General features: G+C 50.2%; 8 protein-coding genes across 8 annotated transcripts; 4 read left to right on the forward strand and 4 right to left on the reverse strand.

The window, feature by feature from the left end:
• Positions 1 to 642: 642 nt before the first annotated feature.
• Positions 643 to 2649, forward strand: N7484_000654 (uncharacterized protein; the record flags this gene model as incomplete). The annotated part of the gene is made up of 1 exon (XM_057111075.1): positions 643 to 2649. The coding sequence occupies one exon, from the start codon at positions 643 to 645 to the stop codon at positions 2647 to 2649; it is 2007 nt and encodes a 668-aa protein (XP_056978301.1).
• Positions 2650 to 3285: 636 nt separating this feature from the next.
• On the reverse strand, positions 3286 to 3720 carry N7484_000655 (DUF3759 domain-containing protein; the record flags this gene model as incomplete). The annotated part of the gene is made up of 3 exons (XM_057111076.1): positions 3286 to 3455; positions 3511 to 3654; positions 3708 to 3720. 3 exons carry the CDS (start codon positions 3718 to 3720, stop codon positions 3286 to 3288), a joined length of 327 nt encoding a protein of 108 aa, XP_056978302.1.
• A 4887-nt stretch (positions 3721 to 8607) lies between these two features.
• N7484_000656 (uncharacterized protein) lies at positions 8608 to 9987 on the forward strand (the record flags this gene model as incomplete). Its single annotated transcript, XM_057111077.1, has 2 exons — positions 8608 to 9195; positions 9253 to 9987. 2 exons carry the CDS (start codon positions 8608 to 8610, stop codon positions 9985 to 9987), a joined length of 1323 nt encoding a protein of 440 aa, XP_056978303.1.
• A 606-nt stretch (positions 9988 to 10593) lies between these two features.
• On the forward strand, positions 10594 to 15180 carry N7484_000657 (putative UDP-glucose:glycoprotein glucosyltransferase; the record flags this gene model as incomplete). The annotated part of the gene is made up of 4 exons (XM_057111078.1): positions 10594 to 10739; positions 10797 to 11150; positions 11216 to 12311; positions 12367 to 15180. 4 exons carry the CDS (start codon positions 10594 to 10596, stop codon positions 15178 to 15180), a joined length of 4410 nt encoding a protein of 1469 aa, XP_056978304.1.
• Positions 15181 to 15380: 200 nt separating this feature from the next.
• On the reverse strand, positions 15381 to 17147 carry N7484_000658 (MYB DNA-binding domain protein; the record flags this gene model as incomplete). The annotated part of the gene is made up of 1 exon (XM_057111079.1): positions 15381 to 17147. The coding sequence occupies one exon, from the start codon at positions 17145 to 17147 to the stop codon at positions 15381 to 15383; it is 1767 nt and encodes a 588-aa protein (XP_056978305.1).
• A 591-nt stretch (positions 17148 to 17738) lies between these two features.
• On the reverse strand, positions 17739 to 18289 carry N7484_000659 (Rieske (2Fe-2S) protein; the record flags this gene model as incomplete). The annotated part of the gene is made up of 2 exons (XM_057111080.1): positions 17739 to 17957; positions 18044 to 18289. 2 exons carry the CDS (start codon positions 18287 to 18289, stop codon positions 17739 to 17741), a joined length of 465 nt encoding a protein of 154 aa, XP_056978306.1.
• An 851-nt stretch (positions 18290 to 19140) lies between these two features.
• Positions 19141 to 19965, reverse strand: N7484_000660 (exosome non-catalytic core subunit RRP40; the record flags this gene model as incomplete). The annotated part of the gene is made up of 1 exon (XM_057111081.1): positions 19141 to 19965. The coding sequence occupies one exon, from the start codon at positions 19963 to 19965 to the stop codon at positions 19141 to 19143; it is 825 nt and encodes a 274-aa protein (XP_056978307.1).
• Positions 19966 to 20478: 513 nt separating this feature from the next.
• Positions 20479 to 22288, forward strand: N7484_000661 (ribosome-associated complex protein SSZ1; the record flags this gene model as incomplete). Its single annotated transcript, XM_057111082.1, has 3 exons — positions 20479 to 20571; positions 20628 to 20664; positions 20727 to 22288. The coding sequence occupies 3 exons, from the start codon at positions 20479 to 20481 to the stop codon at positions 22286 to 22288; spliced, it is 1692 nt and encodes a 563-aa protein (XP_056978308.1).
• Positions 22289 to 22625: the final 337 nt, after the last annotated feature.

The following is a 22625-nucleotide window of genomic DNA, read 5'->3' on the forward strand; positions in this document are numbered from 1 at the left end:
CCGGAACAGGAGATTTCTGCCCATTGGCAGAGAAATAGGTGGAAATTGAAGCCATTCCCAGGAAAAAAGAATTCTCTTTGATAAAACTGAAACAAATGAAGGGGGGTAGCCTTGGAATGAGGCTTGGGTCGTGCAGGCTTGACTGCATTGTCAAAACAGCCTTCAATTCCGAAACAAAGACTAGGTCATCGTCGGAGTCTTTATTTCTACAGTAATGTTAGACTTCTCTTTTCGACACTCGCAATCGAGACCCTTGAGTCCACCCTCGACTCCTTGAACAGACGACATGTGTTGATTCAACAAAGATTATCCCAACTTGGGTTGCTTTGTTAGTACAAACAAAGTTGTCGTTCTTTGATTGAATCTTTGGGTCAGTAACTTCGAGTGTAGCATTGAAATGGAAGCCGTTGGAGTTGATGTTGCTATTTCTGACATTCGAAGGCATCTCCTACACCATCATCTCAGGACCTTGAATGAAGAAGGTTCTTTCTTGCACGCGAATAATCTAAATTTATCTCCGTGTTTCCCCAAGGACTCTCCATACACTAACTTATAAAGGCAACGTATATCTGACCATTTTTGTGCAATTACATTTCGAATCATACAATATTTCCCACAGTTAATACAATTCTTGAAAGCATAATGGGTCGCCGCGCGGGCGATGGCGAGGAAATTCTTCCGGACTATGAAAGTTCCTTGGATCCTATTGATCCTTTGGGACTTGGACCGCCAACTCCGAGCTTAGCATCCAGACATAGTGGTTCGACAGATTCTAGCGCAGACAAAGCTGCAGTAGCCGCAGGACTCGCAGAAGGCCCCGTTGCAGGTGAGGATGGAATGCTGGAATTGAACCCATTAGATGAGCCAATGACCGATTCTTCATTCCCCGACGATGCGCCACGTCCGGACCGGATGGACCGGTGGGGTAGGCGCGAAAGAAGGGGCTTAAGATTCCAAAGGTGGATTGAACACGCTGCAACCCCGGGGGATCCCTGTCCCATTCTTCCTTGTGCATTAGGGCCAGAGGACGTCGGGCCATTCGTTACTGACCTGCCCGATATGACCCTACCACCGGATATCTCTCAGGATGCTCTCAGAATGGGCCTTATTGCCAATACAGACATACTTGCCAAATTCGCGAGCGTCAGCCAGCCAGTGGACGCTGCGAGTGGGGCCCAACAGTTGAATAACTGGCAGGTGTATGTCGCAGAAGGTATCTTATGCATAAGTTTTATGTTCCGATATCGAGGGAGAAGGGGATTCCATACATCGGATGTTATGAAGGTTGCATGCGAGTATTTTTATCCAATGGAATCCCTAAAGTCTGTGTATTACTCTAAAGTAGCCAACCCGAGTGATATCAGATTTGTTGCCAGAATCTATGACGAGTTTAATCTCTTCCCGACCGACGACGAACCCGAGCGAGATACACATTTCACGCCGCAAGAATGGAAACATGGCTCATCGGAATATAGAGCTCTGCTCGGAACATATACGGGTAGAGTTGTGGCCTACCTGATCCTGGGGGCATATCCTCGAAGAACCCATCGGATTTCTCGAGTTGTCACTTGGTATACCTGGGATGACCATGATAAAATAGCATTACTTCAAATGCGTTTTGATATTGAACCCATTCCTGTCCCTACACCTCCTCTTGAAGGTATGTATTTGGACCCTCTGGGCGTGCCTGAATATGCCAAGAGAAAGGAACGCATGACAAGCCGGGGCCGGCCTCAGAAAGCCAAAGCACCTGCTCCTGGACCTGGACCTGTGGCTGGTCCTCCAGCTAAACCTTTCCTGCCTCCTGTGTTTGGTACCCCAAAGGCGGGCTCAGTTACCCATCGCATCAAGTGTCCGGAGGTGAAGCGTCCTAAAATTCCTGAAGAGCCTAGACCTCTATTTGAAGGCGGGAAGAGACCTGCTTTCCTCGCCCCTGGAACTGGGCCGAAGGATGAGCGTCCTAAAATGATTCCCGAAGAGCCTAGACCTAGACCTGGAGGGGCAAAACCTGCTAAGGGCTTTGATCCTATGAGCTTTGATGAGCCTTTGGGCTTTGATGAGCCCATTCCCACTCCTATCGCTCGAGAAAAGGGTGCTCGCGGACCAGCTCCTGCTCCAGCTCCCGGCTCAGAAGCGCTACCACTAAGAAAGACTAAGGATGTGCCGAAGCCTAAGAGTGGAAAACGTAGTAAAAGAGCTCCTGCTGAGCCCGCTGCTGAACTACCTGCAAAGAGGGCAAAGAAAGCAAAGAAGGAGACGATACCAGAGGAGCCCAAGGATGTGCCGAAGCGTAAGCGTGTTCGTGGGGGAGAGCCGAGGCAGAAGCGCGTTCGTGGGGAAGGTGGACGATTTGTCACTAAAAGCCCATCTTCAAAGCAGACAGAGAAAGCAGAGGCATCACCAGAGGAGCTCCAAGAGGTATCCAAGGAGCCTGCTGCTGAAAAGCCTGCTGCTGACCCCGCAGACCCTCCCTTGAAAAAATGCTCACGCTGCTTGAAAAGATTGCCGCCAGACCACTTCCAGCCTCGCAATGACAAAGGTCCCATCACAAAGACCTGCAAAAAGTGCAGGAATGCCAAGAGAGCCACCGCTCAGCCTCGCATGAAGACCCGAAAACAGATTGCTGCTGAGAAAGCTGCTGCTGAATAGCCTCCTTCGAAGCTGATCCTCTCCGGTTTTCCAGAATAATCGAATGAATAATGCCGTTTTACTCTATGTTTGTATTGTCATTAGGAAGATATTCCTCCGAGTCATAAGGCTTGAGTAACAGTCACTAAAGACAAAGCAACAGAGAAATAGGCAGCAAAACATCAAAAAGACATGTTTTGTTAAGACGGTTTCCATGTCTCCATGTTTTACCCTGTTTTTGTTTTTGAAGCAATTTTATAGATCTATTATGTATGTTTGATAAGTGCGTTACTGTGTTTATAGTCTCTTTTCTCAATGCATGAGCTCGGTTGTTTGTAGAACCTTTCCAGGTTTTGATTGCAGTGCGTCTTAAGACTAAAGAATACTGTATGTTGCGACTGGGCTACCTTTGGCATCATGGGATATGATATGACCTTCCTTCCGGCGAGCCTGAACAGATTGGATTCACCCTCGAGTGGCATTGGGAGTCTCTATGGTTTAATGACCATGAAATCTTCAAGGTCTTTGCAAACAACGGTAGGAAAGCTTTATATGCCATGGTACCCTTGACGTGAACCAATTACTTAACCGCACTTCACTGTCACAACGAATCCTTTCCAGTATCATGAAAAGCAGCAGTAAGGGTCTTATACAAATTTACTGAAACTCGCCAGAGTCTTTTAGTACCTGTTCTGACATCTTCTCGGCCTCGCGTTTCGTTTCTTCCTGATCATTGACTTTGACCCCCCGAGTGACCATGTCCTCAAGGATGGCATTTGTGAACACCAGCATCAACTGTTTGGCCTGTTCAGGCGAGGAAGGTTTGCCTGTTGATCTATATCAGCTTCTGCGCTTAACTGGATCCTGGAAATCTTGCCATACCCCGTTTTTCGCAGACCTTGCCGTATCCCATCACCGCTTGGTATACAAGATGTTTGGCAACCAATGTCGAAGAAAGCTCAGTCTGAATATCTGAGTTCATCACTTCTGACGTAGCTTTTTCGTATTCGCCACCTTGGATGAAAGCTGTATGCAATTATTAGACGGTAAACTCAACGAGAGAAATGGAATTTACTTACTAGCGAGACTCATTTTTGCGAATGATCGTAAAGCTGGACTTGAATAGGAGAGGTGAGCTATACTCCCGTCGATGGAGGATTCTTTCAAGATTGCCCCTCCCGAGTTCGGGATAATTCGGTTAGCGGGCCAGGTGAGCCAGTTGGCTACGGGACGGCAGTGAAAGTAATGATCAATCCCAACGAGTCATGCATATCAATCTGATCCAGCGTACAAACTATGCCGCTAAACAAAAAATCATATCGTCTCGGTGTTTGGAAATTTGGTGCAATCTAACGCTGGATTTTAAATAAGTACTATGCTGTCGTCCAAGTAATCCACCTATAACACCCAGGAAATTGTCTATAAATCATGATTGCCAGGAGATATTGATCAATCTTACAAGGAGTGATTTATCGGTTTTCAATAGCTTATAGGGCTTCAATCTCCAGGTGTCGGCAACCGTCACATGATCATAAATATATTCAGGGCGCCAGTCTTGTTTAGTGGCTTACCTCAACAACATTCCAAGACGGTAGTAAGCCATGAAGAGCTCCATATCGATTGGAACCATGGAAGGAAGACTCGAAGGCTCGAGCACGGTGTTGGAGAGAATAATTCATGGGGGAAGATGGGAGACTTAGTGTGAATTCCTCCTTCTACACGAGCCTTGGCATTCGATACTCTATGAAACTATTCGATTATCCCAGGTTTCTTCCAAAGAAAAGTACCTGCGGAGAAATGCCTGGTATGCTGCGGGATACCAGCCAACAGAAGGCGGTCATCCCCGCAGCTTCCATCATCTTGAGGGCAGACCCGCTTCATGGTCTTGGATTCTACTCTATTCCTGCATTTATATCTTATTTCGGATGGTTCCATTGCTTGTTGTGACGGTGGGGTACGAAGAGGGGTATAAGGGAGTGAGCAGGCATAAAGGGACAGAGTGTCTGGAGATGACAGCTTAGTCTAGACATATTGATTTTTTTTGACAAGAGAATCATTTCTATCAGATTGAAGATGTTGCTTTTGCAACATGTTACACCTACTACATGCCTCTAGATGTCATTTTCAAATACGAAGTCCACGACGCAGCTTGTCGTTCATGGCAAGCTGGTTTTCGCCCTTGTCTCGGAGCTGCAGAGCTCTTCTATGTCCTCGGCCGAGCCGATGAATCCTATTTGGCAGAGGCTTCTTGATACCAACGTACAGTGCTTGGGTGTATCACCTGGGAAGACATCGAGCCTGTCGAGGACCAGTTCCACCCCGCCGAGCTGGATAAGGTCATCCTGGGTGCGAGAAATTATGTGCTACAGATTGCTTCTCTATGGCTTGACCCTTTCCAGGTACCCCGACCTATGCCCTGCCAGGGTCAAGGCCACCACAAAATGACTCCCACGAGCATAAATGTGACAAGCCTGCGTGGTGCTGGAAACAGTGACGCCCTGTCAATTTTCCACGAGGAAGATTTGAAGGCAGAGGCAAATGTATTCGGATGCCTTCCAAGCCACCCGAAAGAGGGGGGGCAGTGTGATACAGATCGAGAATGAGACAGGTCTACTAGGCGATTCTCGACACGGATCAGCTGCCGCAGCAGCGTTTCAACGAACCTTCAGCACTTCCTGGCACAATATTGAATAATCTCCACAAAGACTTAAAGCAAACTTAACACACCTCAAATCACAAACATGCATCTGGAACATGGACCTAGGTCTTTCGGTCAGGGGCCACACACCGACGGACCGTTCATGGCTTGCCACTGAGCAAATACGTCAACTAAATCGCCGCGACTGGTAAGAAGAACATTCACTCCCAAAATACACAAACTTCTGTCGGAGCTAGGTAGTCGTCGACGGCGACAACGGTTTTTTTGTCGTCGTTGGTGGAGGCGGCAACCCAAGCGACTACCCGTCGGAAGAAGACACTAGCAACGTCCTCGATACCTGGCGATAGTTTGCACCATGATTGGAATTGATACGCCCGACGTCTATCTAAACAATTACGGTAGTTCCTGCTGCAAGTAACGCCACCGGAACCAGTCACCGCGTATCCCCGGAGCAGCGCCGCGATGATCACAGCGCGTGACGTACCTGGGTGGCTGATGTATCAAGGCTATGGGTGTACCCCTTTGGGACTGATGCGCAAGTCCCGCAAACCAGTTCGCTAGACTTTCCGGCCTGCTGCAGCCTGTGGCTTGGCTTGTGTTTGAGGCGCAAACTTGAATTTCTCGCAGGTGGGGGGATTGCTGACCCTCGAGACCAGTGGTCAGGTGCTGGGGTGAATGAGATTACCACCGAGCCATGCCTTGTCTTCGGGAATCCTGGTCCCGAAGCTGGGATGGTTATCCGTCTTGGTGGACCGCGGTTTAGGTTGATTCGGTGGGGATTCCAGGCGCAGGCGAGGAGGGCGTTATCACCAACCAGTTTGATAGGTTTGCTGCGCTTCCGGGAGAAGGTCTTTAACAAAGAAACGGGGGAGTTGCATCGCTGCGAATATTGAATAGGGATGAGACATAGAGTAGAATTCTCGCTATAATGCCGAATGAGGATCCGGACTACGGCGGGTTCCCGAATTGTGTGACTGTGCCCACACTATGATTGCCCAGTTGGAGCACTCGATTGAGAAGGTGGATGTGTAAAGGTCATTTTTGATATATCATTGGATCTATCTTTCTTTGTTTCCACATTTGGGCATCTGTCGACTAAAAGGATCGACACGACAACGCCTTTGCCGCGAGAATTTTTGCAGCGCATAAACAAGGACGCCGCCCGATGCAGGTATCCAGTAGCCTAGCGATACCGATGAGGCTACCGGCAGCCTCACCTTGACCGCGATCTCCGTGACCCCGCAAGACCGATAAATGGGAACGAGTTGCCCGAAGGGGCGGAAGTCCCGTCAAAGGAAAGGAAAGGAAAAACTCAAAAAACTCAAACTTAAAGCCGGAGAACCGGGACGGGCAACACATTACCCAAAAATCAATAAACAAATGGAACACGTCCGATTCCCAATTGATGATCCCTCCACCGGGGCAAAAGTCTCTGCAGCCTCAGCTCTGTAGTTTCACGAGTGCCTCGACAATCTCCGACAGGAGTGAAATCAAAACCAAATCAAAACAAAAACAAAACAAAACAAAAGGCAAAAGACAAAGGCAAAACCACACGGACCTCAAATGCCCCTTAGAAGAACTGCACATCGAACTCGAACCCAGGATCGCGGTGTGTTGACCCGATCATCTCGCTTGGGAATTAAGCCCGTCCCGGTTTTCAGGGGCATGATGCCATGATCGCCGTCTAAGCTGATTAGCTCAGGTCGTCCAACGTGATCTTTGACAGGGTCGACTCCACTTCAGAAATTAAATCATCAAAACCATTGTGAAGCAATGAAGATCAGATCTGGGCTCTCGCACTGCGGAGCTGGATCCACTCCTGAATTGGGAAGGTCCTGTTGGATGACCCACGAGGATGCTGAGTCGGGGATTTTTGGCAATTCATGCATGGTATCAAGTTTTTTTCCACAAAAGTACATTCTAAGAACACATCTATCCATAGAGTTAATTAAATGCTCAGATCGATCATACTGGAAAAAGTACCTATCGACCTCGGCCCCAAATCAAAATTAGAGGATCTGAAACGACCCACCACTCCGATGCTATAATGGCCGTGATTGGGGCGGGGAATGGCATTTCGGGTTCCATGGATCAGTCTGCTGGTTGTGGTTGTTTATTATGGGCGATCGCGCGGAAAGTGACCTAGCGATGCACATATCCTTGAACCTCGGAACCTACTCTGGGGGGCTACCTGTCAGAGTTTTTTGTGGGTGACAGCTCTAACGTCTTTGTTCAGCAGGGGTGTCAGTGGCGTTGCGAGGCTCGGCTCCCCCGATTGCGTGGTCCACCCCACACAAAAAGAGAGACGTGTTGTGCCTCGACGAATGCCAGTTGATCTATATTTGCATCTGTGTAAATAGAGTGGATGCTGAAAAACTTTGAACCAAGTGGCCACCGAAGCAGTCCTTTGGACGCGTGAGGCGTCTGAGGCGTGTGCGGCGTTTCGGACTTGGTTCTCTTTGACTGGCCTCCGGACAGGGATGTCAGGGTAATTTGAGGGGCTATGAACCAAATGGATCGAGCACACGAGTCCGAGGGATGATTTCATCGGGGCCCCGGCACATGATTCGGACACATCGTGTGTTACTGTCGAGCAGCGACAGACAAGCGAATGGGGAAAGCGGTTTAGCGGCAGGAGAAAGTGGAGTTGGACGGAAAGACGGAAAGCCAACGGTTGTCTTTTCCCTCTCTGGTTGAATCCCGGCTGGATGCATAGTGGAGCTTGGGAAACGGGCGAAACCCATGGAACCGGAATGTCGGTCGTACTTTGTGTGTACAGATGTCGATGAAGCTCCACTCCCGTGGTCCAGAACGTAGACGTTTATGATCTTAATTATCGTGGGATTTCCCCTCTTCATCTCCATTTTTTTCCCACATTCTCTCTTGCTGACTCCCACTCTCTCTCTCCAACTCCCTTCCTATCCCTTCTTTTTTCTCCACTCTTTATTTGTCTTCCAACCATTCTTTTTCACTCTTTGTCTTACCTCAACGCGACTGTGTCCTCGGTTGCTTGAGAACGAATCATTCAGCCGCGTCTTAGATCATATCTGCAAGGGTATCAAGAAACAACGTCTTCTGAGACACTTCAGCCATTTGATTTGCCACTCCCCCGGCGGATTATGCACAGTGTGACCTTTCAGATCTGATCCGGTGTCGCGTATTCACATTTTCATTGCTACATACCTTGCTCAGCGTCACTCCAAGAACGCGAAGTGGTTGGAAATCCCAGCCCACTTGTGAACACCGCTACTATTTGATGTGCCTGTTTCCGCTCCGTACTCGTTCCTCCATAACAGCAATCCTACCAATCTTTGCCCATCATGTCTGAATCCCCTCTGGACAACCCCAATGGTCGTGGTCTGACCTGGATCTTTGATCACTGTCTGCGGTACCCGACTTCCTATGAAATTCCTCTCCGTACCATGTACACCATCAACTGCAACCCCGCCAAGAACCCCAACTCCACTCGTCCCCAGGAGTCCGCCTTCTCCCCGCGCCACTCCGCTTCTTCCAAGTCTAGCTCGGAGGACTCCATTGACGCCAGCGCCGACTTTCGCTCGCAACTCATCTACCAAATTTCTCGCCTGCCCTCGCAGCCCTGTGCCCTGCCCCCGGCCTTCCTCACTTCTTTCTTGCGCCGCGTTTGGATTGCCGACCTCGATCAGGTGGATTTCCCTCAGGCGTTGACTGCTCTGGACTACCTGCGGGACCTGGACGCCCGCTGGAAGAAGGAAATGTACAATGCTATTCAGCGCCTGGGCATCAGCCGTGCTGATGTCGAAGATCCTGTTCACTCTGGGTTAGCCCTCAACCTCCCCGGAGTCATGTCTTGGCTGGAGACCATGAAGAGCAAAGGACGCTACATGGAGGCCCTGTACACCCAGATCTACGTCGGCCTGCGTCGTTGGGTACGTTTGATCCGAAAAAGAAAAATCGTCTCAAATTACTAATATTTCTATTTTTAGACTCTTCTTAACGAAATGATTCTTGACCACACCAATAAAGTTGCCCACGTCGCCATGCTCAACACACTCTTCCCGCCGGTTGAGGAGAAGGACGCTACCCCGACTTCACAATTGACCCACCATATTCTCAAGGTGCAGCGGTCAGGTTTCTTTACTTGGATCAACGCCGTCAGTAGGGACGGTAACACTAATATCCTCAACCCGGTTATCGCGCAGGGCGCCCCCGAGGGCGAGGCGACCAGCTGGCCTATTGTCCGTGATTCCGTGGAGAAGTATCTAACAATGGCTCAAGAGATGATTGATGAGTGCATGTTGATCCATGAGCCCGCGAATCTGGAGGAGCCTAAATCTCCTCAATCTGCCCACCGCACCAAAGGTCGCAAGGTCGACTCGGGCATCAGCTTTGCTTCTTCCACCAGCAACCTTAGCCTTTCAGAGACCACCCAGGAGAAGCCTCTCCCCTACTTCCCAGCTCCCACGTCTCCCCCGGCAAAGTCTGCTGGCTCGGCCCTGGAACGTCTGGCCACTGAGATTCGTCGCATGGGTCTCGGCAATAAGACCAAGAGCTTGAAGAAGATGAAGTCTACCACTACCTTTGGCATTCGCCCTAGCAGCCAGGACAGCTACGAGGGATCGTTCTTTGAGATCGACGAGCAAAAGCGCCGCCGTCTGATTGGTGAAGCCACCAGCCGCAAGAAGTCGCAAGCAAATGATCCCGCTCTCCACACCCAGTAAGGTGTATCCTTGACTCGGCATCTCTCTGAGGCCTAGACTTCACATGTATCCTCATTTTTTTTTTCTTCTGCACATTCCCTGGCGTCTACATAGACCAAAGGCCGGTTGCATATGGTGGGATCGTGTTTTTTCTTGTTTTTCTTTCGGAGTTATTTGGCGCATGGACTTGCATGGCATCGGAGGCAAAAGTCTGGCGCGTGGGTTTTATTACGAAATAATGTCGTTATGGTTACAAAAAATGTCGCAGCTAGCTGCCTATCGAATTGAACAGGATTCAATTGAAAAACAGATAAAAATGAAAAATGAAATGTGATAAAAAACCACTCTTGACCCTCGGCTCGTAACCCCAGTATCATTATCTATACGACGGACTGCACATGTTGCCTCTTCGTGTACCGTAGAAGCTGCGATAAGCGATAAGCGATAAGATAGTACGTGTCAAGATCAACAGGGGATCTCCACGTTTATTGTGAGCGGCTCTGTCATTAGGCCGGCTATCTCTCTTTCAATCTCTCCACTAACACTCAATCCAAAACAGAGAGATCCACGTCACTTTCCACGGGGCCCGGTCCCTATACCTATACTTTGTTGCTTCCCCACGGCAGGATGCGGACCTCCAAATCCCTCCCGTCATGGCGTTGGTACGCTGCCATCGCCGCCTTATTACCAGGCTGGGTAGCCAATGCTAGCCCATCTGTGAACGTTGCCCTTCAAGCCTCATTCGATGCATCTCCATATCTTGTAGAGCTACTGTAAGTTGAAGACGAATGATGTCAATAAGCCGACGAGAGACTAATATGTATGAATAGTGAGTCCGCCGCAGAGGAGAACTCCACATCCTACTTTCCATTACTCGATCGTATCGCCGACGGAACCTTTGAGGATTCAGCTACCGAGAAGGAGCTTTACGACCGCTTCTTGCAGGTTGTCTCTGAAGATGGTCACTTGCGCACCGCGGAGGCCCTTTCCTCTTTCAAATTGTCGCTTGCGGTCCGATCATCTGCGCCGAGAATCCAGGCGCATTATCAGTTCTACAATACTTCTGTTCAGCACTCGTTGATGATGGCACAGGATGCAGTTTGTCCGGTATGGGTTCACTTGGAGGGCAAGCAGTATTGCTCTTCGGCCATGGAACGCGCGCAGCAGGATGTCCAAGGAGACTTGTATGTGTACAGCAGGTATTGATTGTTCGGATGGTGGCTGACCTTGGGTATTACTACCTTCACAGAGATCCTAGAGAGCTTCCCTTCGACCGAGTATATGGCGATGTGTCACTACCTCCTGCTGTCCTTTACGCCGACATTTCCGCCCCCATGTTTAAGGAATTCCACGAGACATTGATCGATATGGCAAAAGAAGGGCAGATTTCTTACCGCGTGCGTTACCGGCCACCTCAACATTGGGTCTCCCGCCCTTTGTTTGTCCCGGGATACGGCGTCGAGCTGGCCTTGAAGCGAACGGATTATATTGTCATCGATGACCGGGATGCGGAGCAGCGAGGAGAAAGCGAGAACAAGCCGGCAAACTCTTTGGAAGAATTGAAGGAGGAATCCCCAGATGACTTGCGGCCTCTGTCCGCTTCGGAGGTCTCGAGGTTGGGCTGGAACACCGTGGCCTATGTTCTGGACAGCGTGAACCCGCTTGATACACTGATCAAGCTATCTCAAAACTTCCCCAAGTATTCATCCGTAGTCGCTGCTCACAACGCTACTGTTCCGCTGAAGAAAGAAGTCCGTGCCAACCGGGCACGGATGATTCCCTCTGGTGGTAATCTCATGTGGATTAACGGTGTTCAGATTGACCAACGCCAGATTGATGCTTTCTCTCTTCTCGACCACCTTCGTCGGGAGCGCAAGCTGATCGAGAAATTCCGGGGTTTGGGCTTGTCTGCTCAAGACACTGTGAAGCTTCTGTCACACCCTCTCCTGGCGGAATCGCACGCAGATGTCGATTCACAGAGATATGATTACCGTGATGAATTGGATGGTGGCGAGGTAATTATTTGGTTGAACAATCTAGAGAAGGACTCTAGGTACCAGGAATGGCCCACCGGCCTGGAGGCGTACATTCAAAGTGCCTACCCCGGCCAGTTGCCGCCAGTGGCCCGCGACTTGCAAAACGTCGTCGTTCCTGTCGATTTGTCAAAATCGGAGGATATACTGTTGGTCCTTCAGCAGATCCTAACATTTATCAAGCGCGGGATCCCTGTGAGATTTGGTTTGGTGCCTACTGCGTCCTCGCCAGAGGCTATTGCGCAGCTTAAGGTGGCGCATTATCTTCAAGACACCTTTGGACTTTCGGCTTTTATTCAATATTTGGAAGAGGTTAGACTCCAGCTTTGTTTACTGTTTTGCTTGATACTAATATTGTTTTGTTTAGTCTGCTTCACAAACGAAGACAAGGCAACCGGATAAGTCCATTTTCGCTTCTGTGGTCAAGGAGCGTAAGCCACGCGCGGACAAGGAAGCCATGTCGCTGGATCAAGTGCAAAAGAATGAACATTATAGCACTATCGCAGATCGCGCATGCAAATACCAGAGCCGCCTGAGCCTGATTGTTGATGACCCTCACTTCCTGGTCAATGGAATTCCGATCTCCCGTGAGGGTAATTGGATGCAGGAGATGAGTATGCAGATTGGCAGAGATTTAAAGTTGGTCCAGCAGGGTATTATTGAGGGAGTCTTTGAAGAGGACGCTTGGCTACCTGCATTCTTCTTGGCGGCGGCATTTGAGAAACGTAACACTTTCTTGATGCCCGAAGACCCCAAGGATGTACAGGTTGTGGATCTTGCCAATGTTTTCGGATCCGGTTCAGAAGTCCTGGCTGATATCCCTCGTATCGCATCTAACAACGACGTTTTGGAGACTGTGCACACTATTATCGTTGCAAACTTTGAGTCGGAACAGGGACTGAAATTGTTGGCTGATGTCCTGAGTTTCCGAAAGGAACATGATGAAGTGGAGATCCTCCTTCTACACAACGGTGTTATTGATGCTGCTGGGGTTTCCAACTTCGACAGAATCCAAAAAGCGCTCCTTGAGGGCGAAGATGTTGAGCAGCTACTGGCTACCGTTAGCTCACTGGAAGATTTGACCCTGGATGAAGTGCTGGACAACAAGGCGCCCATTGCCATTCACCGAAGCCTCATTGAGAAGCTTGGCTTCAAGTTGAAAACATCGGGACTCATTGTCAATGGAAGAGTAGTGCCCCTCGGGTATTCCACTATTAGTGCGGACGACCTAGCACAGCTGGTCGCATATGAACAGAGCAAGCGTATCGATCCTGTTGCAAAGACTGCAAAGGACCTCAAATTGGATTCCAAGATCTCTACACCACTTGACTTTGCCAAGCTTACCTCATTGGTTTCTCTTTCAACGACCTCGGATATCCCCGAGGGAATGTTCGAAAACACACCCGATTACAGGTTGGATGTGTCTGATAGCTGGAGGACAGACCACTCTGTGATCACTGTCTCCAACTCCGAGGATCCCTTGATCAATGTTGCTGTTGCTCTCGACCCTGCATCTGAGGTGGCTCAGAGGTGGCTACCGATCCTCAAAGTTCTGTCTGAATTGGCTGGCGTCCAGCTGAAGATTTTCCTCAACCCGAAAGAAGAGATTAAAGAGTTGCCTGTCAAGCGTTTCTATCGCTACGTCCTCGAGTCGGAGCCCAAATTTACCAGCGAAGGAGCTCTGTCGCGTCCCCAAGCTTCTTTCTCGGGGGTTCCCGTTGAGGCCTTGCTCACACTGGGTATGGATGTGCCTACTTCATGGCTTGTCGCACCCCAGGATTCCATACATGATTTGGATAACATCAAGCTGAGCTCGCTCAAGAGCGACACCAATGTCGATGCCATTTATGCCCTGGAGCATATCCTTATCGAGGGCCACTCCCGCGATCTCACTACCAAGACACCCCCTCGCGGCGTTCAGCTCATCTTGGGCACTGAGGAAAACCCTCACTTCGTCGACACCCTCATCATGGCCAACTTAGGCTACTTTCAGTTCAAGGCCCAACCAGGCCTTTGGCAGATAAACCTCAAACCCGGCCGCAGCGAGAAGATCTTCGAACTCGAAAGCGTCGGTGGCTCGGGATACCGCCCACAAAACGGCGATGAGAGCAATGAAGTCACTCTCCTCTCATTCCAAGGCCGGACTCTCTTCCCCCGCCTCTCCCGCAAACCAGGTCAAGAGTCTGAAGACGTTCTAGAAACAGGCCAATCCGGTTCCATGGGTCTCGTCTCAAAAGGATTCAGCTTCGCTCAAGGCGTCCTTTCCAGCGTTGGCGTCGGCTCAAAATCCGAGCAGCACGCTGATATCAACATTTTCTCTGTGGCAAGTGGACATCTCTACGAACGCATGCTAAATATCATGATGGTCTCCGTCATGCGTCACACAAAGCACACCGTCAAATTCTGGTTCATTGAACAATTCCTCTCACCCTCTTTCCGGGCCTTCCTCCCCCACCTCGCAGCCGAATATGGCTTCACCTACGAAATGGTCACATACAAATGGCCCCACTGGTTGCGCGCCCAGACCGAGAAACAGCGTGAAATCTGGGGCTACAAGATCCTTTTCCTGGATGTTCTATTCCCCCTCTCCCTGGAAAAGGTCATCTTCGTAGATGCGGACCAGATCGTTCGAACAGATATGTACGATCTAGTCAACCACGATCTCCAAGGTGCTCCCTATGGCTTCACGCCCATGGGCGACTCACGGACCGAGATGGAAGGCTTCCGGTTCTGGAAACAGGGTTACTGGAGTAATTATCTTCGTGGACGGCCTTATCATATCTCGGCTTTGTATGTTGTTGATCTCAACCGGTTTAGGGAGTTGGCTGCTGGTGATCGGTTGAGGGGACAGTATCAGATGCTTTCGGCTGATCCGAACAGTCTCAGTAACCTCGACCAGGATCTGCCTAATCATATGCAGCATCATATTCCTATCCATAGCTTGCCGCAGGAATGGTTGTGGTGTGAGACTTGGTGTGCTGATGGGGACTTGGAGGTGGCGAAGACGATTGATTTGTGTAACAATCCGTTGACTAAGGAGCCGAAGTTGGAACGGGCGAGGAGACAAGTTCCTGAGTGGACGGTTTATGATGATGAGATTGCTTTGTTGGCGAAGAAGGTTGCTGTTGAGAAGGCTGAGTTTGCGGAAGGTGAGGATGAAGACCGGAAAGATGAGCTATAGATTGGTTTGGATGTCTTTGTTTACGGGGTTATTGTATAAGTCATGGAAAAGCGTTTGTTATCAATATTGCTGCATAAGACACAGCCATGCATATTCTCGTTCTTACATACATCGTAACATACACATACAGTGGACGTTCACATTCACAGTTCGATCACCCTGATACAGTATCCAAGGAGAACGCCGGAGAACCAGCCCCGTTACTTGGCGATTTCTTGGGTGGATTTCTTCTTCTTCTTTTTGTGAGACTCAGGGGATTTGGGCTCGTCGGGTGCGACGCCGTTGATAGCCGTAGACTTGCGTTTCTTCTTCTTCAGGGGCGTGGAGGTGGTGAGCGTTGCTTCAGCTTCAGATCCAGCTGTATTGGTATCGATAAGGGATTTGCGGGGTTTATCGTCCTTCTTATCGCTCTTTTCTTTCTGAGCACTCTCTCCAAGTTCTGCCACAAGCGCGTCGACCTTACTTTGCTCGCGTCGCTCCTTCTTTCTTTTCTCCTTCTCGGCCTTTTTGGCAGCCTTTCGTTCGGCCTTGGCCTCGTCGTCTGGCACAACTGCATTTTCGGGTGCAGGTTGTTGTTGTTCCTCGGGGCTATTTGGTCTGGAATTGGCTGCTGAGTTGAACTCGGGGTTGTTGTCAGCCTGGGAGTCCTGCTCGGTGGTCGGCTGTGGAGAAGCTGGTGCCTCTGGCAATGGCTTCTTCTCCGAAATAGGTACTTGAGAAACATCCCCAGAGATACCAAGGCCATTGATGGGTGCCGGTGTTCCGTTATCACCTTTGCTTCCTTCATCGTCCTCATCGTCGCCAACTAACCATGTGCTCTTTGGGGTGACCGATCCCGAACCCCATCGAGTACGCTTGTTGACGGCCTCGATGGGGTCGTATACGGCATCAGGGTTGCCGCAAGCACGCATTTGCTCAACAGATCTTCGAATCTTGCGCCATTTGTCTGCGCACTGCTGGCGCGATCGCACATTTCCCAGCTGATCACTGATAATGCCCCAACGGAGATGTTTCTCTTCCAGCTCATACATGTCCTTTCCAGCAGCGTCGCCGTCCGATGCATAGACACGGTCCCAGACCTTCTGGATTTCATCGAGCAAGGAGCGCAGCTCTTCTTCGCCCCATTTTCCTCGGTTCATCTTGCCCCGATGTTCCAGCTGATTCTTCCAGCGCTGCGTGACATCGTCGTCGCTGCGACCGAGAAGCTTGGCAACATATGCCCATTTGCCTTTGTGTAGGCTCATGAGTGAGACGAGCTCTTTGTCTTGTTCGTCTGTCCATTCGTGTGGTTTCTGGGTTGAATCCTGGAAGTGTCGGCGCATGAACCGGTACAGAGATCGCCGGTCGCGGTCGGGGACCAGGTTGTAAATTTCGGTCCAGAACTCGGATTTGGTGCACACGTCTGCTGGGCACGGCCAGTCGCCGCCGTCCCGCTCGGAGTGCTGGATCATTTCATCAAACTTCTTGTGGTCTGAAAACCCATGGGTGTTGCAGAACGCGACTTTGAATGCCTCGAGCTTGGCGACTTCTTCTTTGACGAAGAATCCGACCTTCATGTTGCTTTTTCCGCCGATGCGAGACCCGCGGAGTTTCCTCGGTTTCCCTGTGCTTGTGGTGGTTTCGGTGCCATTAACCACCGATGCGACAGGTAGAGAGGGAGTCTCGAGGCCATTTGTCGTGGGTTTTGCGGCCTTTACTGGCGTCTCAGAGTCTTTAGATTCAGCCTGCTTATTATCTGCGGGGTTGACTGAGGAATCGCCGTTTTCCACCCCATTCTGAGTTGAATGGTGCTTGTGCTTCTTCTGTTTCTTGTGGAAGGGTTCTGGATCCCGCTTTCGCTTTTTCTCCTGTGCAGAATCGTCGACTCGAGTGGGAGAGGATGCCAGACCATTTGTGACAGGCACGGGAGAAGAGCGATCCTTGATCTTGGACTTGCGCGACTTCTTTTTCTTCTTTGCGTCGTCCATGGCGGGTTCAAATTGGGGAGATGGGGCCACTAAGGGGTATGGAAGTGAGTGACGGAACGATTAAGGGAAAAAGCCTTTTATAGGGCATACCATCCATATCGACTTGGTCCATCCTTGCGACGGAGTCGGGTTCGCGCTGCGTCAGGCAAAAGGGCTAAGACCCAGGTCGAATCACGAGAACATCTAAAAATCAGGCTGGACCTCTGGCAGAACACCACACCGCCTCGAGACGGGCCACCGCCCATTTAAAGTATGGAATATCAAATGCAGGCACGCTTACTTGCATGCTTCCATCGAGAAGATGTATTGAAGTCAATACTCAGATGTTCATTTACATGCGAATGGTATATTTAAATACAAAAGTGCCAGCTCTCTATCCAGTGATCATCCGGAAATGTTCAATATCTATACATTCAGCCTGGCAGCCCAGGTTTCTCTGAGCATATCCACCATGGTTTGATTCAGGCGCCATTGGGCACCTGTTGAACTGATTGGCACAATGTGTCGTCGATGCATCGATGGTACGGGAAGTAACCCATTGAATCGTTCGTTCGAGCGGTCAACGTGGGGGTTGGAAAGTGATAGATCATATCAGCCAATCCGCTGCTTACGTCTCACCCAGACTTCCTTGTCATCTTCGGAAGTCTCAGCAGTCGATGGAGGTTCTCGCAAATCGACTTCCCAAATTTTAAGGTTGTAATTGCCTCGGTCTCCCTTGCCGGTGACAATATCGAAGGACCAGCCATGCTTGGGACATGTCAGTCCGGTACTAAGCTTGATACCAAAATCCTCAATGTCGAATAATTTAGCCTGAGATAGAGGAAAAGTGGCGTGTGGACATTGCTAGTTTAATAGTCAGTTTCGTACTTAGTCTGGATTAATTTGTCAACGCATACATGATCAACGGCATGGACTGTGCCTTTATATTTGAAGACAAGAACCTGATCCTTCAAATCGAACAAGAGGTCAAGGTCCGCCTCTTCTGGAGCCTGAGGGTCTGAGGTTCCATCCTTGGGAATGTTGAAAGCTTTGCATTTCGGGGCCATCCGATAGCCGTCGTCATTCTCGAGTTCTGGTAATGAGGATACAAGGCCAACGCGATGCCAGGCCTTAGCGGCCTTTTGCTGCTGAAAGGGATTCATATCCTCTTCATTTGGTGCGGAGCATTCGAAGGTTGATACTTGCACTTCGGGTTCCTGAATCCGAGTCTCGATTGCCGATGCTTCATCGAGATTACGTAAGGTTCATCGGTCTTGCAGTCATTCTTACTGAAGATTCAGAACAATATCACTGAACAAGTCCTGTAAGTATTACCTGAAGTCATTGGCCTCTGCTGCTTCATACGTTGTGGATTTTCCGTTTTTCGTAAGTAATCAGTTGGGCCATCGATCTTGTAGTATTGTTCAGTGTATGCTAAGCTTGGAGCCCGGACCCGAGCCCTTTATAGATCCTGTCTATTGGAAATTTTGATCAAACAGGATATCCTTAGGTACTGCCCTTACAAGAGGATGTCTTCATGTAGGGTCATCCTATGGTAAAAACAGAAACCAGCGTAAACTTCATACATAAAGAGCACCGGTGCCTCCATCTAAGTAGATTGGTAAGAACCTTCATCTCCAACTCAAAGAATACAATATGGAATTTGCCGTAACATTGTAGGGATTCTCTTCGAGGGTTTTGTGGCCAATCAGTGTATGCTTTGTTCATCTAGGAGACATGCTGTACTCAGAGTATGATGCTAGATTCCTGGGGGAGCCCATTCGCTGTTTGGAGGATCCTGCCCATGCTCATCTCCATTCTGTCTTGGATCATTATGAGCTTATTTCTTTTCAAACCGACCTTGGAAGAAATTTCGGAAAACTGATAAGCTCTTGAATAGAACGAAATGCTTGTGTGATGCAGAAATTACTGTACATATTGCTCATGGTATACCAGGAAGAAAATAACCTTTCCGAAACCCAGACTCCTCAAATCAGACCACCATCGCAAGTTCTCATGCTAACTTCATGCCCCGGAGGAGTTTGGTGACCAGCTTCTTCTGGTCTGCCGGGTTCAGGTTGTGTTCATCTGTGCTTTGCAAACACTGCCCGATAGCAACCGTAGCCTTGACTTCATTCTCCCCAGCATTCGAGCAGTCCACCCAGACTTTTCCATTGCGTCCAACGGCCAGTTCAAACCCTCCGATGCTCTCAAGTTTCTTCCCAAGCTCAGAAAGAACAACCAAACCATCCACACCCTCGTCATCGGCAGAAGAAGAGCTCGCCCGAAGCAATCGGGTAGCCATACCTGTGGAAATATCAAATAACATGCCGCCGTTCAAAGGCCCCATGCCTCCCGGTTCTGCCTTTCCAGTTGCCGGGTGAACACAAGTGATCTCGACCTCAGCGCCAGCGCCAACGCCCACGGACAAAACTCGTGCGTAGACCAAATCGCCTCCCTTCAGCATTGGCCTTGTCTTTTTTGTTGCACCCTCGAACGACAATTGACCCAGTAGTGCGTGTGCGGTGTGCGGTGTGACAATGCAGTGGAAGAAGTCAACGCTGGAGTGGTGGACCTGCGCGATGACTAGGTCGTTGATGGCGGGAATGTAACGGCGATTGGGGAAGGAGAGAATTGAGACATTGTTGCGCTTGGCATCGGTTGTCAGAATACCGGCTTGTGTTGCCGTAAGAACATGATTTGATGAAGTAGGCTTCGCTGAAGGTTGTGATAACAGGCGGAGGCCAGGGCCTACTTTGAGAGGGTTGTTGGATTTGGAGTTTGGAAGTTGATCATTAGGGACTTCATCGCCAGGAAGCAGGATGAGTGGGGTCGACATGATGCCGGGGTTTTATAAGCTTCCCAGGGTGCTCTTTCAACCAGAAATAGTGAAATTGGTGGGTGTCAGTATGCAACTATGGAGGGGAAAGCTATGACTCGGGATTTTGCAGAAGAAAACTGCTTATCGGCTTATCGACACGTGATGGGTGACAATGCTGGCGGTGTAATTGATGAAAAGTGAAATACAAGGAGAAAAACTTGTTGAAAAGCGTAGACGAGATGGTTTTTAATAATTCACTTGATCAATTAAGCATTTGATTTGTATTACTACTTGATACAATACAGGTGACAGTCATGAACTGATTTATGTGGAAGATTGACTGTACCGCCACACTCGGTATCGATAAGCACAAGCCACTTTCCGCCGAAAATCTTCAAATTTTTCGGTTTGGTTCTCCCCCTCCATCGAGACATTCCCTTCGGTCATTCTCCCTGAACTCTCCACGTCCATTGTGTCGCGGATTCTTTTCCTATCTTTCAAATTTAGGATTTTTTCACACACTTAATCAAAATGGGTGACGCAAACGGTGCCGCTGAGGCTGAGCGCTTCGCTATCGGTATCTCTTTCGGTAACACCTCCAGCTCAATTGCCCGTATCTCGCCTGTACGTTGAAATATCGCCCAAGAGAGTATTGACCAGAAACTGACAATAAGCTATAGGAGGGCAAGGCTGAGGTTATCGCCAACGAGGAGGGAGGTATGTTTTGAGTTCCATTTCGAGTTCTATGTTCAACTATTCATGAGACTGACCATTTCCAGACCGTCAAATCCCTAGCATCCTCTCTTACATCGATGGTGAGGAGTACCACGGTACCCAGGCCAAGGCCCAGCTCATCCGCAACTCTTCCAACACTGTCGCCTACTTCCGGGATTACCTGGGCAAGGAGTTCAAGTCCATCGACCCTACCCCAGCCCATGCTTCCGCCCACCCCCAGCAGAGCGAGTCCACTGTGGCTTTCACCATCCGCGACACTGCCAGCGAGAAGCCCAACACTGTCACTGTCTCCGAGATCACCACCCGCCACCTCCGCCGCTTGAAGCAGTCTGCCTCCGATTTCCTCGGCAAGCAGGTCAATGCCGCTGTCATCACCGTCCCCACCGACTTCACCGATGCTCAGCGCGAGGCTCTCGTCGCTGCCGCCAAGGAGGCCGGTATTGATGTTCTTCAGCTGATCCACGAGCCCGTCGCCGCTGTCATGGCTTACGACGCTCGTCCCGAGGCCACTGTCACCGACAAGCTGGTCGTTGTCGCTGATCTTGGTGGCACCCGCTCCGACGTGGCCGTTGTTGCCTGCCGCGGCGGCATGTACACTATCCTGGCCACTGCTCACGACTACGAGCTTGGTGGTGCTTCCTTGGACCAGATTATCATTGACCACTTCGCCAAGGAGTTCGTCAAGAAGCACAAGACTGACCCCCGTGAGGATGCCCGTGGCCTCGCCAAGCTTAAGCTGGAGGGTGAGGGTACCCGTAAGGCTCTCAGCCTGAGCGCCAACGCTCAGCTGAGCATTGAGTCCCTGGCTGCCGGTATTGACTACGGTTCCACCATCAACCGCACTCGCTTCGAGCTCCTCTCCAGCAAGGTCTTTGCTCAGTTCACCGGCCTGATCGAGCAGGTTGTCAAGAAGGCTCAGCTTGATGTCCTTGACATTGACGAGGTCATCTTCTCCGGTGGTGCCTCGCACACCCCCAAGATCGCCCAGCTGGCTAAGAACATCTTCCCCGAGACTACTACCATCTTGGCCCCCTCCACCACCCCCTCCGCCATCAACCCCTCTGAGTTGGCCGCTCGCGGTGCTGCTTTCCAGGCTTCCCTGGTCCAGGAGTTCGACCACGAGGATGTTGAGCAGTCTATTCACCCCATGGTCACTGTTACCCCCCACCTGACCAACGCTATTGGTGTTGAGTTCACCACCGGCAGCGAGACCTCCTTCCAGCCCCTCATTGCCTCCGAGACCGCTCTCCCCGCTCGCCGCATCGCCCAGTACTCCGTCCCCAAGGAGGGCGGTGACGTTCTGGTTCGCGTCTGCGAGGGTTCCCGCGATATCAAGGTTACCAAGCCCGAGCCCAAGCCCAAGCAGGAGAAGCCCGCTGATGACGAGGACTCTGACTTCTCCGATGAGGAGGATGAGGAGGAGGAGATCCGCGAGATTGTCTGGAAGACCGAGAAGCCCGTTGCTGAGCTTGCCGTCAAGGGCGTCAAGGCCGGCGGCAAGGTCGAGGTCATGGTTCACGTTAACCCCGATCTGGGTCTCCAGATTGCCGTGCGTGAGGTCGGCGGCCAGACCGCCGTCCGTGGTGCCATCAACGGCTCTGCTTAGATCAATTTACCCCTCAAAAAAGAATTCGATCTCCTTATGGTGTGATGATGCATGCATGATTGATAGAGGCTTTTTGATGTTCCCGTCATTATCTCGTTGGAGTCACACGCTACCTTTTATCTCGTTTTATTTCCCCGTCCCATTTTCTCCTATATAGACTCTCAATTGGAAGTGGCCAATGAACATGATTTTCTACATACTCTTCATACATGATGCGTAGTAGTATCTAAAGGCTGTCAGTCAATTGTTCGGGTTCCTAAATATTCGAAAAGTGGCTGTGGTTTAGCACATTCGTACCTATCCAGGGCTATGCTACATTTGCCCCGCGAGCTTCGCG

Source organism: Penicillium longicatenatum, assembly GCF_028827895.1.
Source record: "Penicillium longicatenatum strain IBT 33135 chromosome Unknown contig_11_segment0_segment0, whole genome shotgun sequence".
Lineage (NCBI taxonomy): Eukaryota > Fungi > Ascomycota > Eurotiomycetes > Eurotiales > Aspergillaceae > Penicillium > Penicillium longicatenatum.